At 42.5% G+C, this 14012-nt stretch overlaps 1 protein-coding gene across 1 annotated transcript in view; it reads left to right on the forward strand.

The window, feature by feature from the left end:
- The window catches only part of RGL1 (ral guanine nucleotide dissociation stimulator like 1), a 117901-nt gene extending 104931 nt beyond the window's left edge, over positions 1–12970 (forward strand). The window contains exons 16-18 of the mRNA XM_046682269.1: positions 3360–3614; positions 7749–7863; positions 10542–12970. Coding sequence (XP_046538225.1) covers positions 3360–3614; positions 7749–7863; positions 10542–10729 — 558 coding nt within the window. The 3' untranslated portion in view covers positions 10730–12970. The remainder of the gene's footprint in view (positions 1–3359; positions 3615–7748; positions 7864–10541) is intronic.
- The last annotated feature ends 1042 nt before the right edge of the window (positions 12971–14012 follow it).

Consider the following 14012-nt stretch of genomic DNA (forward strand, 5'->3'; position numbering starts at 1 on the left):
ACTCTACCTGCCTCTCATTCTTTTTGGAGTAATGGGCTACCCAGAGCAAGCTCTCAGCATGCTAGGACGGATGAGCAAGGGGGTAATCTTAACCCTGCAAGCACACACCAAGACTTCACTGGGGTCATATCTACCAACATTTTATTGGCCAAAGCAAATCCTGTGGCCAAATCCCACATAAATAAACGAGGCAGGGAGCTATACCCCACTTCTTATGGAGGAACTGTGGAGTCACAGGACAAAACGCATCGATGTAGGGGAGGGTGAGGAATCAGTAACAGTGAGATAATCTACCACATACCCAAAAAAGGAAAGTGATGAGAGGTGATCAAAGAATTCACATAGGGAGTTTCCATTTTCCATGGCTGCATAAATAAATGAAAAGAAAACAAAGATCCATCTTAATCTTCTATACACATCTGCGTCAATCTGTTGGTCAAGGAGCTTGGATCAGAGATGTCAACTTTAACATAACTAGAATTTACACCGTTTCGGGGAGGATTTTGCCTGGCCAAACTTGATGTGTAAGTGACTTTTGGCCCCTTAGCTTATGCTTGGGCCAGTGAGGTAGAGTGTTGGTAACAATTCCTGCCTTTCATTTGTATCTGCCCTTCTGCAAGGGGATCTGTGTGCCATTCACATTGTGTTGTAAGCAACAGCAGCAATCTGGGAACCCTCAAGTGACTTTGTCACAAAGTAGCCAGTCCAGGCAGGACTCATTAGACTGAGATGACTCAGATGCTACCCCAGCTGGATTTCTCATCTTTCTGCTTTAAAATCTGGGGACACGTCTTTAATGCTCCAAATATTGAAGGAAAAGCTCTTCAGACTCCGGTGGACTGGCTCTTCTCTCAGGCGCTTTTCCCAGGCGAGCAGTGTAATCATTCTCCATGACTTGACAAGCAGCGTTGAATTTGTCAAAATCGGGAGTGAAGTCTCGTCATTCACCTTTTGACAGGTTCTTATGCTTTGTAGGCCCCATTTCTGATGATGGACGTTGTAAAAAAGTGATAATTGAGGTTATTGCCCACATCTTTGTGGGACTCCTCCCTGTCCAGGAAGGAGATGGAATCACATTTGCACATGTTGGTGTGGTGGGCGTGTACATAGGTCCAGCTCATCCCTTTTAAAACTCTGCAGAAGTCCATTGTGTGTCCTTTGCACGCCCCTTGCTTCATCCTTTTTGTCTCCTCCTTTTCTTATCACATCGGCTCTTTAATTTCTTGTACATGTCACGAATTTTTATTCTTTGGATGAATCTCTCTCAGAATCATGGATTTCTGTGCATTTAAAAATGAGTAATTGACTTGGATGCACCTAGTTGCTGGGCTGGCTGCAGAATCCCTGAATGTTAACTGGAAAGGCCTCAGGCTCCTGCTCAGTGCAGAGCTGGAGCTGGGTGACTCCAGCGTCCCTTCCTGTTCCGAGATCCTGCAGCCCTCCAACCCACCCTGCCTTCCCCACTGGCTACACGGTGAGGTCCCTTTTTTAGTGAAGTGTAATTTGCATTTCTCTTCCTTCCATCCCCTGATTGTGATTTCTACACATTTATTTCACATTTGCTCCTCACTACTTAAATTCTCAACAAGAATTTGAGGGCTCATCAGGTGATTTGTTTAGAGCTGCTGTAACCCAGGCATTTTCAAGGCTTTATCTTAATTATAAATGTCATTAAAATCGTGGAAAATCTATCAAAGGGAAAAGGATTTATGTGGAGGAAAAGAAAGATGAAAGAACTTGAACCAAGAACTGGAAAATGGACCCTCTTGGCTACTGTGTGGTACACCTGCAAGCAGAGTTAGGCTAGTAAAATCATCCACCATCAGTTAACCCTCAAATTGAGCCACTAAGTTGATTCATTTGGGGACATAAAAAAATGTAACTAAACTAAGTTATGATTGAGCCACAGTAAGACTCCTACATATCGGAGTTGTCACAACAGCTTGCTGGCTCTAATTAAACTAATCATGCTGTAGAATTTTGTGTATAGCTATGCCGGAGGAAGAAGAAATCCACAGGAAATAAAATAGAGTAGACTCCATTTTACTTGGAAACTGGATAATCCGAAAGCCAAATATCTATTCTCTGTTTCCATGGAAAGGTAGATAGGTTTGAAAGAAATTAGTAAGTTATTTATTTTTAAACTGACTTCCAGATTATTTTATAGGATTAATGTGGTATAATTTAGCTTAACTCATTCTGAGAAATTATTTGTAATTTTCTGCAATAAGAACTGATGCTTAAAATGACTCAATTTAACGATTTTTTGGAACACTACTGAGTGAATTTTGGGCATCCTATTTCTTTGGTAATTGGAATTGCACAGATGATAACTAAGTAGTTAATCAGAAAAGCACATTAACTATAGCACCTCATTCCTTAATTATCCTTTATATACAACATAAAAATGTGAATAGTTGGTTCTAGAAGCAAATGTGGAAAGTGGTATAGCTGCTCATAGGCTGTGTTCCCTTGGGAAAGTCAGTCTCTTTCTCTGAATCTTATTTCCTTCATCTTTATAACACTCTGCATTTTGTTCACAAGATAGTTGTGAGACCAAAATGAAGTAAGATATGTGAAAGCTCGTCACAGACCTCAGAGTGCTGAACATCACCGAGGTAACGGTGTACTGTGTTTGTTCACCACACACCATACACTGCACCGTCTGGGGCTTGGCTACACCCTTGCTCTGTGAACCTGGCCATGGGAGTAAGGAAACCCGGGAGCCAGTCCTGGAGGTGCTGTCAGCAGTTTTCTCTCTGGCTCAGGTTCCTCAGCAGTAGAAAGGGAAGGGGCCAGCCGATCTCCAGGGCCTTTCCAGGACTAATGTTCCCTGCAGAGTTGTGTAATCTATGGTCCTTATCTTAGAAACTTCTAAGAAATATAGACAATTCTCTCCTGCTACAAAATCTGATCATGAAGTCAGAATTAAAATGATCTCTGTGGGCGCGTCAAGCATCATTCTTGCTCAAGGCAGTAAGACTGATAAATTGTTGGTAAGGCTTTCCTCCCGTCCTTTGTAAAGCTCCCTGTTTCCTTTGGGAGCCCGTATTGCCTCTGGTTTCTAGTATCTGCTGCCATCTGCTGGTAGACTTCCTTAAGAGCAGCTAAAAACTAGGAAGTGCGAGAACCACCTTCCTCACGTGGATGTAGAGTGATCAAGTCAAGCACTGTGTCACTGATAGGCATCTGCCATGGGGGTGCTTACACCAGAGACAAGATGCCTGTGTGCTGTGGGCAATTGTGGAGGAAATAACTTGTTCTTCTCAGCATCTACGTCTGCTTTGAAAATTGTGAAGCGCAGTGTTGGCCAAGGTTCTAACAGCTCCGTTTTCTTCCGGGTGTGTTTACTCTTCCAGCTTTCCGAGTCTTCCTCATCCTGTTCCTCTATCCATTCCATGGACACAACTTCCTCAGGGATGTCGTCCTTAATCAACCCCCTGTCCTCCCCTCCGTCCTGCAACAACAACCCAAAAATCCACAAGCGCTCCGTGTCCGTGACATCCATTACCTCGACAGTGCTGCCTCCCGTTTACAACCAACAGAACGAAGACACCTGCATTATCCGCATCAGTGTGGAGGACAACAACGGCAACATGTACAAGAGCATCATGGTGAGGCGCTGAGACCGACACCTGAATACGCACAGTATTCCACAGACACGTACATTCACCCAACATGAATACGTCCCAAATGAATGCACACCCACATCTCCCTGGGTACAGACTAATAATGTATTTATATAAAAATCTACACACCAGCAGTGCATATAGGATATAGCTTTTGCATCTTAAAAATTGCTAAAACGTACTCATCCAGGTCTGTATCACGTTTTTCAAAACTATCAATTTGGATGCCAATATAAATGTATTCCAAGGAGGATGCCACTGCTGCGTACCTTGGAAGTCTTCCTGGGGAATTACATGTCTGGATTTATCATTGAATTGCCCTGCGTTCTTAGCAATGTCTTCCGTGGTGGCGAATTTTTCTTTTTTAGTCATTTGGAATCAAACGTAGTAAAGCAAATGATCAAGCTGCAAATACAGTTTGAGTCCATGAGGGACTATGTTTATAAATAAATGAGACTGACCTTTTTGAGCTTCTTGGAAAAACTGTGTTTCTGAGCACAATCCCAAAAATGTTTTGAATAATGGCAGTCTTTTTGGAATGCATTTGGACCCTCTCCTGGGGATAACCTTGGGTGTGTAAGTCTGGTGTGTTTATTACTGAATAGACTCCTTAGTTTATAGGACATATCATATATTAAAAAGCAGATTCTCCTTTCCAGTAAAATCCTGCAGTGAATCCTACATCTCTCCTCATCTTCATCACTTGTCTTCTTTGAGGGCACACTGAGTGCTTCCAGTCAGCTCTGAATATGACATAAACGATATGGAGTCACTGTCTTTTAACATTCTAAAGAAAATCTCTACTAAAGCATTCATTGAATCAATAAAATATTTCTTGAACATTAGTTACGTACTAGTCATCGGACCAGGCTTTGGGGAGATGACCGAGCCATTGCTGTCTTTGAGGAACTCATAATCAAAAAGCATTATTCAAAATGTCCTAAATACTCTAACAGAGGTCAGGTCAGATTCTAAAGGGCTTAGGGCCCCCATGAAGGAGTTTATGTTAATCCTACAGGGAATAGGGTCTTATTAGAGGCTTTTAAGGTAGTGATCACATTTTTCCATTAGAAAACTAACTGGCATTGTGGCGACTTGATGCTGGAGTGCAGGGGCTGAACTGGAGGTAGGGAAGCAAGTCAGGAAGCTGCTATCATATTCCATGTAGGAGATGATAAGGGCTTGAATGATGGTCATGTGGCTAGAGATAATATGGATTTTTGAAAGATTTTTATCAGGTAGAATTGTAGAATCTGTTCGTTTAGTTACCAACTTTTCAGTTACTGGTGTGGGGGAGGGGGAGGAGGAAGGACTAAAGGCTGTCCAGGCGGCTTGGTGGTTGGTGGCCCTGCCAGGTGAGATGTGAACTACTGGAGGAGGTTGGGGGCATTTGAATCAGAGGTACCAGTAGGACATCCAGATGGCATTGTCTAGTAGATGATCAGAAACATGGGTTGGTGCTAGGCTAGTGCTGGGGTTGAATACTGGGAGTGGTCCAGCCCCCCTGGGTGGGTACAGCCCTGCAGGGAGCCAATGTAGGTTGAGATAGAGCTCTAGTGGTAGTGAGGGAGGGACTGATCAAGGAGCATTGGAGAGGTAGGAGAAGCACTGGGAAGCCAAGGTCAATGTTGTTGTATTTTCAGTGTGGCTTATTCACATGGCTTCTCTTACATATGCTGGCCAGAGGAGTTCGTTCCACCTCTGTAACTCTGTGGTGTCCCTGAACTAAAAGGAACCAAGAACCGATGCATATAACAACATGGATGAATCTCTAAAATGTCACGTTTAGCCAAAGAAACCAGACACAAAAGATTGCATACTGCAGGAGTCTATTCTTTCAAAAATAGGCCAAACTAACCTGTGCCGTTAGAAAACTAACCTCAGGAGAGGGGCACAGGGAATTTTTTGTATTCCCTGTTTAAGGTGCCTCAAGGTAATAACCAAGCATCATTCAATCCTGTGCCGTTCATTATAGTAGCCACTAGTCACACATGGCAATTGAGCGTTTGAAATGGGAATAGTCCAAATTATGATGTGCTGTCAGTGTAAAATGTACACCAGATTTTGAAGACTTAGAGCAAAAAAAAGAAAGAATGTAAAATACCTCATTAACCATTTTTATATCAATTATATGCTAAAATAATATTTTAGATGTAGTAGATTAAAATATATTAAAATTAATTTCCCTTTTTAAAAGCGTTTTTAATGTGGCCACTAGATATTTAAAATTAGAAATGAGGCTCACATTATATATATCTACTAGACAGTGCTGGTTCAGTATATCAGCATGAGGCTGCATGATTGAGCTGTTAATACTAATTGTGGTCATTAGTAGCTTTTATGGTACAAAGTAATAAACACTCAAGGAAAGCCCTTGGCCAGCCCGGCCTCGCTTGGACACACCTGGGGAAGTTTAAGTTAAGGAAAATGAAGGTAGCTTGGCTTTCTCCCTAAGTAGGTTTAAAGTTGACTTAATAAACCTAACGTTAAACTTTTAAACTTAACATTTAAACTTAACATTGACATTTAAACTTAACATTAACACCCTTAGCTTGACATCCATCCCCCAGGTAGTGTCCTTTCTCCTTTAACTTCGTGCTCCTAGTCCAGTTTGATCCAGCTGTGGGGGGTATTTCCTTCAGACTATCAAAGAACATATTTTCCTCCTTCAGAATTTTGTGTGCATCTATTTCTCCCTTGTAAACGGATACGCCAGATGTTGTGGTAATAGACAAATGAGCAAGGTCTTTGTCGAGCACAAGGACCCCATTGTAATGCATGTTGTTTATTGAATTGCAAATATGGGCTGCTGCCCCAGACCAGAGGGAAACATCTAGCCCTGCCATCCTCAGGCTCTCAATGACAGAGTTTCTTGGAAGAAATTAGACTTCTTTTTTGGCTGTCTCTCCTCTTACCTCCTGGTGAGAACAGCTTTTATTTTTAAGTAAGAATAATCTGTGTTTTCTTCTGCTTTCTTTCACGTTTAAAGAAATCACCCAAGGGATGGTACGTAAGTCAGCCCTCTTTTCCTGTTATCCTGAACACCTTGCAGATAGTTGGCTGATGGGCAGAGAAAAAGGGGAGAAAGTCAGAATTGGGAGTGAGGAGAACCTTTACTTGTAATTTTTAAAGAAATGTTAGATTTATTATGTTTGAACACACTGATTTTTATGGAAGCATAATTTACGTACAATTACATACACAGATCGCAAGTATTCAGTTCTTTGGGTCTTAATAACTGTATATCTATGTAAGCACCACCTCAAGTCTAGATAGAGGACATTTTCATCCCCCCCAAATTCCCTTGTACCCGTTCCAGCAATCCCCCCTCACCTTAGTTTGGCTTAGGTTAGTGAAAGGGAGTTTTCTAATGCCACAGCTTAGTTTGGCCTGTTTTTGAAAGAATAATCTTTTGTATCTGGTTTCTTTTGCTCAACAAGATGTTTTTGAGATTCATACATTGTCGCGTGTCTCACTTCTTAGTTCCCTTTAGGGGCTGAGTAGTGTTCTCTTGTGAATATACTACAGGTTTCCCCAGTTGTCCTGCTGACAGAGATTCAGGTTGATTCCAGTTTGGGGCTACTATGAATAAATCTGCTGTGAACAAATCTTTTCGTGGGCATATGTTTTCATTTCTCTTGATAAATACTTAGGAGTGGGATTACTGGATCTAGAGCCACTTGTGCTTTTTGAAATGGTCAGTGTGCAGAAGTAAGGCCATTTCTGACCCACAGGTTGTCACCAGTGCCATAGCAGCAGCTCAACAGGTAAGGATAATTTTGGCCAGGACTGAAAATGTCATGCGTTTTCATAGTGCCCTCATATATATTCCTTCATTGGAACCTCAGCTGGTGGGGGAGATAGACAAGGCACGCATCCTCTCTATTTGAATGGGGGAAGACACTGTGACTCTGAGAGAGGAGATGACTGAAAGAGTTGATGACCAACATCTTTTGACTACTAAGGGTAGAGCCAGGACTAGAACCCAGGAGTTCTGCTCTTGGTCCACTGGGCCATTTCTCCCAGAAAGACACTTGACAGCAAGAATAGAGGGTCAAGAGAACTGTTTCAGGAAATATGAAGCTGAACGCTTTACAAACCCATTCATTGTCTTTCCAGTTGACGAGCCAGGATAAAACTCCTGCTGTGATCCAGAGGGCAATGCTGAAGCACAACCTGGAATCGGACCCGGCTGAGGAGTATGAGCTGGTGCAGGTCATCTCGGAGGACAAAGGTGGGCATGTGTTCCTTCTCTTGGCAGATTGCCCCAGTTTTAGAAGACAGAAAAGGGATACACTGTCTTTGTGTGTGTGTGTGTGTGTGAGGAAGATTGGCCCTGCGCTAACATCTGTGCCAATCTTCCTCTCTTTTTATATGTGGAACGCTCCCACAACATGGCTTGATGAGCAGTGTGTGAGTCTGCTCTGGGGAGCTGAACCCATGAACCCCAGGCCACCAAAGCAGAGTGCAGACTTAACCACTGTGCCACCAAGCTGGCCCCCTGATATCTTTTTTTAAATGGAACCAAGTGGGAGTTTCTAATTGTGCAAGAGTAGAGTTGTGTGGGGAACCATGCAGTCACCTCGCTTGTAGAATTAAGTGTCTCAGGCTGTCGCCTCAACGATTGTTTTTTCTACAATTTGTTGAGCATTCCTCCTGCCCATTCTTTGTAAGCCTCCCATCAAGCATTCTTCTAGGAAGAGGTCTCTCCCTGTGTCAGGAGGTGGGGGTAGCTGGGGGGTCTGTTGGGTCTTTGCAGTTGGCCACGCACCTCCGTCACCCAATAATATGCATCTAAGTTCTGTGCGAACCTGAAATGTCGCAGCTCGTGCTACAATTTCTCATTGTTTCAGTTAATCATTTGTGAGAGTTTATAAGTTTATCTTTCAGTTTATCTGTATTTATGATTAATCTTCAAGTCGCAAAGCTTCCAACCCCAGAATTTGAAGCGTTTTTTTACCTCATACTATTGAGGTAAAGAACTGGTGATCTATGAAATACTTCAGTATGCCTAGGAACCCATTATTTAAAGAAATCCTTTGTATGAAAATTCTGGGCAAATAATCACCCTGAATGTATCTATTTGTTTATTTGAATTGGGGTTGAGAAGAGGGCCAAGCTGGTAGATAACTCCTCTATACCCTGTCACATCGTGGAAGGTGACTCAGTCAGAATAAGTCTTTTTTCCGAAGAGCAGAAGGAGCAGCAAATACTGTTGACTGAGGCCAGCCCAGTCTGCTGACAGACCCAGCACTAACCAGTGCAAATCTTCATATAGGGCTGTTCACAAACAAGCAGCCCCCTATAAAGAAAGAGAAATACTTTTACAAGTTGGGGGAGGAAGGGAGCAGCTATTCATACTCCATTTGACGGACAGATCGCCCAGGGCTGTATCTTGGGCCCAGAGGAGAGTGGCTGAAATGAGAGCAGTACCTTTTCCTGGAGATGAAAAGCTATAGGCTCTGAGAAAATTCTTTTCAACAACCTCTTGGAAGTTTTCTCATTCATTCAGTTGTGCCCTAGGTTGTGGGGCAGACATTTCTTAGTTATAAGATATCTTTGAATGTGGTTATAGTTAAAATCTTAAGCCTAAAAAGTAGTTTCTTGAGTTTTACCATGTTGCCCACAAAACAAACACTAAGGTGAGTCTGGTGGGTCTGAAGACACAGGAGTCCCGAGGTGCAGCCAGGGTCCAACTTTGTTCACCAGCTGTGTGGTCTCAGGAAGGCTGCTTGACCTCCCTGACCCTGGTCCTTAACTAGTTAAATGGAGACAATACCCTTCGTTCTTCATACATCACGGGTCGATTGTGTAGATAACAGGCAATAATGTACCTGAAAGTGCTTTGGAGATACGCTAAGTGACACATAGCTGTGAGGTCTATGTGCAACATGTGGGAAGGAGATTGGGGACGCTTTAAGGGAATTGTTCTTTGTGGAACATTTGGGCGAAATATGCCAGAGTTACCTAGAACCTCATGAAATCAGTCTTGCTGTAGAATCTCAGTGTTTGACGGTAACGTGAAGTTGACTTACGCCACTTCTGGCATCAGCTGCCTCTACTAGCTGGCTTCCCCCATTCCACTGTCACAAGGCCAGACTAGCACATTTTACATTTTTTTATTCCTTCTTTGTTTCTTTAGATACCCATTATCCCTTAGTGCTAAATAGGATATACTTTCTTTTACAAATAAAAGTGAGTTAAATAATTTTGCTTGATAATTTCATATTATACTTGGAGTAATCCTTGTTCAGAAATTGAAGCTATGTAGCTGGGAATCATTGAAGTAGACAATAGTTTAAATGTTAACAGATATACACTATCTTACATGGATGCTATTTAATATTAAAATGCAAACTCTTGATGAAGCAAGGGATAAAATACTGGTTTGATTTGGGATTGCTTCAAAAAATATTTGGATATTCCAAGAAAAGAGTTCTGGAAGAGGCTGTCGATTTCTCCTTTTTTCCCACGTCATTCTCTTAGTCTCTGAGAAAAGCTGCATGCCGGAGTAGAATAGAAAATGGACTTTGGGACGCAGGAAACTGGGGTTCTAGTCCCAGCTCTCTCGTCTACTGGCTGTGATCTTGGGAATGTCATTTAACTTCTCTTGGCCTCTGCTTCCTGCTTCCTATTGCACTTTCTTATAGCTAAAACATTCTGTATTTGAACATTTAATTCATGTGTTAAATTTCTAAGTTCGTATTTGCACTTCGTTTTTTGGAATTGGAATTAAGTTGTTGGAAGCAGTTTTTTGGGGAGTGGTCATTGTCTGGTTGAGTTCACATTCCAGGGACAAAGGGCCATAGTCCCAGACTTGTGACTGGGCAAAATTTCTACCTGCCACAGGTCTGCCAGTGCTGGGCTGACCTACACAAGCTGACTACCTTCTCTTTCCTTATCTTTTTTTAGAACTTGTGATCCCAGACTCCGCAAATGTCTTTTATGCCATGAACAGCCAAGTGAACTTTGACTTCATTTTGCGCAAAAAGAACTCCATGGAAGAGCAAGTGAAGCTGCGTAGCCGGACCAGCCTGACATTGCCCAGGACTGCTAAACGGGGCTGCTGGAGCAACAGACACAGCAAAATCACCCTCTGAAGGGAGGGACCAGTGGCCCCTGCTTGCCAAAGGCAGAGTGGGGCCAGAACAGGCCGTGGTGATTGCAACTACCATCCAGTGTTAGAGAATCGTTGGTGAAGTCAGCAGATATTTATTGGGTACCTCTGGTGTGCCAGGCACTGTGATAGGCATTGTGGGGAAATCAGAGATGAATTTGACATGAAAAAGATGAACGATTCGCTGATTCTCTTTGACCTATTTGAGACTGAAATGAAAAATTATCCACATTTATAAATATATATATGTACACATATTTGGTGTGTATGTGTATGTATATAAATATATGAGGGACTTACGGGATATTCTGGACTATGGAGAAACAAATTTGCACAATGGCCTAGGAAGCTGAGGTCACTTTTTACAGGGAACTAGAAGGAACTGAGAACCTAGTCTCATACCTTCCAGGTAAATGTAATCAGTCCTAGGAATCCAGAGTGTCCTCTGTGCCAGTATTACAAGAAGTCCAAGCTATTTTTATAAAGGGAGAGGACTACTTTCTCAATAAAGTGCCACCAGAAAAGAACAACCGCAGAGGCTGGAACTGCCACGGCTGAATGAAAGGCCACCTTGGAAAGGGTTTGGATGAGCCGGTGGCTCTTGACCTCTGTCTGCATCTGCCGCTTTCTGCTGCCCCAGGGAGGGCAAGGAGGAGCTTCCGAGGCCCGTCTGCCCACTGGTCCAGCCATCACGACACCTCTGGAGTCAACACAAGCCCATTTGGATTTCTGGTCCCCGCATTGTGTTTCTGTTCTCCCCGCTAAAGAACATATCACAACCATTATTGCACAAACAGCTTTGTTCTTTGGTAACTTATCAGCCAGAAAAGAAAGCGCAAAAGAATGATGACTCAGTGGGACTCTTCTCTGTGTTGGAATGCCACTACTTCATTGCCTTTTTCAATTGCCTTTTGCATGGAAAACTGTGTGTCTGGAGTCTTTTGCCATCTGGACTGTAGTGCCTCTATATTATGTGCAATTTGTTCCTCAGGTGTAGAAATTCCTACTGCGATTGATTATATTTGATTATTTTGAGCCTGTGAAAGATTTCTGAACAGTGATTGCTCTGTTAATAGCCCCTCGGAAGGTGTTCCTTGCTGATAGCAGCGTCCTATTTTACTTATTAACTTTTATAGCATTACTGCGCCTGTTCATGGGGAAAGAAGTGGGGCTATGTACATGATCTAAATCATTTCTAAAGAGGTACATTCTTCCAGATGGAATCAATAACATTTTTTTTTTCTGGTCCCCACACTTGTTCTCACAGTGTCACTGTTAAGTGACATTTTTGTCTCTAGTAATCCCGTCACCCTCTCCCTTCCAAATTTGAGCTGTGCTGAACTAAAAAGCCATATGTGGGATGTTGACATGGGTAAGAAGCACTTTCAGAATGTTGTCCTTTTTAAGAAAAAAGGTCTCAAAATACCAATTTTTATTCCAAAAATAAAGAGAACAAACCCAGATATAAAGTGCAGATTGTAGCATGGAGGGTTTCTTTTCCCGCTAATCCTGTAAGACAGCTCCCAAAGGTTGTGTGAGATTTGTGTTATGTAAATAGCCATATGAAATCTGAAAGAAACACCAGGGACCATTTAGAGATTTGTGGCAGTGGACCAAAGAATGAGCCAGGAGGCCCTCCAGTGTCCTTTCATCTTCCTAGGAGATCAGACTGCGCATTGTCAAGACTGGGTTTCAACTAGTCGAAGAGCACTTTGTCCTGTTTTGAGGCTTGTCTGATCCGTGCTTCTGTGCTTAGAGGAGAGATGGCCTGGGTGCTAGACATCATGGAGATTGAAGTAAACGTACCCTCAGCCTGAATTTCTTGGTTTGAAAGTCAAAAAGAAAATATAGAACTGCCAGCGTGGTTTAGGTTGTCACCAAGACATAGATGTTGTGCCCATGTGCCCGCCCCGTGTATTTATACTGTACATGTAGAGTCTAGATTTATATACTGCAATGTAAAATATATATATATTTTCCTTTTTTAAAGACAATGGAAATTCCAAGTAGATAAAACATAGCCTCATTTATTTAATGCCACTTTAAATGTCTTAAATTTGATTCCTGGTGGACAGCTGGGTAATGCTTTTAGCTGCTCGCATGCTTGTCTTTCTGCATTTCCATCATCTGTTTACCTTTTGGTTAAACTAATAAACTGGTTTGGGACTTGGTTGGCATGTGCTGCCAAACCCAAAGGGCTTGTATCTGGCGTATTCATCAGGTGGGTTCTGGGTGCCAGCTACGTCAATAAGCTTTTTGGAAGCCCCCTCTGGCTTGCTTGGAGGGAGCAGAGGGAAAGCCAGTGGCAGAGTTAGGAGGGGATCCTCTCCACTGGCAAGTATCAGGAGCATTTGGGGGAAAGAATGACGTCCTTGGGAAATGGCAGTAAGATATGATGCCTTGCTAGATTGCTATTCTTAGGAGTCAGGTGGTAGTGGACACTTCCTATAAAATCTAACAAAGTTAGGATCTAAGGTAGTTCTTTGCCTTCTTTCTGACAGCCTTTCCCCCAGTCTGCAATTGTTACCATCTGTGTAATTCTAGATACCATCCATGGTGCTCTGGAAGCGAGGAGTTCCTCCATGGAGAAAGGAAAGAAGGTCTTCCCAAAAGGCAGTCAGACTGAGGCGGGCTTCACGCAACAGGTGCACGGTATCGTCATTTCATCATATTGTTTCCCAAAGATCCACAATTATTTTCCAATGGATTCTTAAATGGGTCTAAATTATCAAATTTTCTGGACTCATGTGGGATTTTAGAGAAAGCCAAGTAGGTGATTTAGTAATTGATAATATGAGGTAGCGCAGGAAAAAGGATTTCTATCTTTGGCACTAGGTGACTGTTTTTTCAAGATCATTCTAGATAACTCGTTCCCTTGTTTGGCCTCTGTCTAGAAAGCTTGGTGACTTTTGGCCTGAAGGAATAATGTCTTAAAATTTGTTTCTTTGGAGTCTTTGTAAATTTGCCATGCCGCATCCACTATTAAGAGGCATACAGTATTGCTCTGTGCCCGGATTTCAGTGCTACTGAGAAACTTCCCTGATGCCAATCCTCTTTTTCTACAGATGCTGCTGCAAGGGCACTGGTTACAACCTGTCTCCACAATTCCACTATGAGAAGTTATTTCCATTGTGTTTTGCATTGCTGTTTCCCCTGGAATCTCTCTTAAAATGAAATACTTCTGAAAGGGATGTATTAGGCTAGGTTAGTCTAGGCTGAAGTAACAAACCATGAGATCTCAGTACTTTAAGACACAGAGTTTTATT

Source organism: Equus quagga, chromosome 13 (genome assembly GCF_021613505.1).
Source record: "Equus quagga isolate Etosha38 chromosome 13, UCLA_HA_Equagga_1.0, whole genome shotgun sequence".
NCBI classification, from domain to species: domain Eukaryota; kingdom Metazoa; phylum Chordata; class Mammalia; order Perissodactyla; family Equidae; genus Equus; species Equus quagga.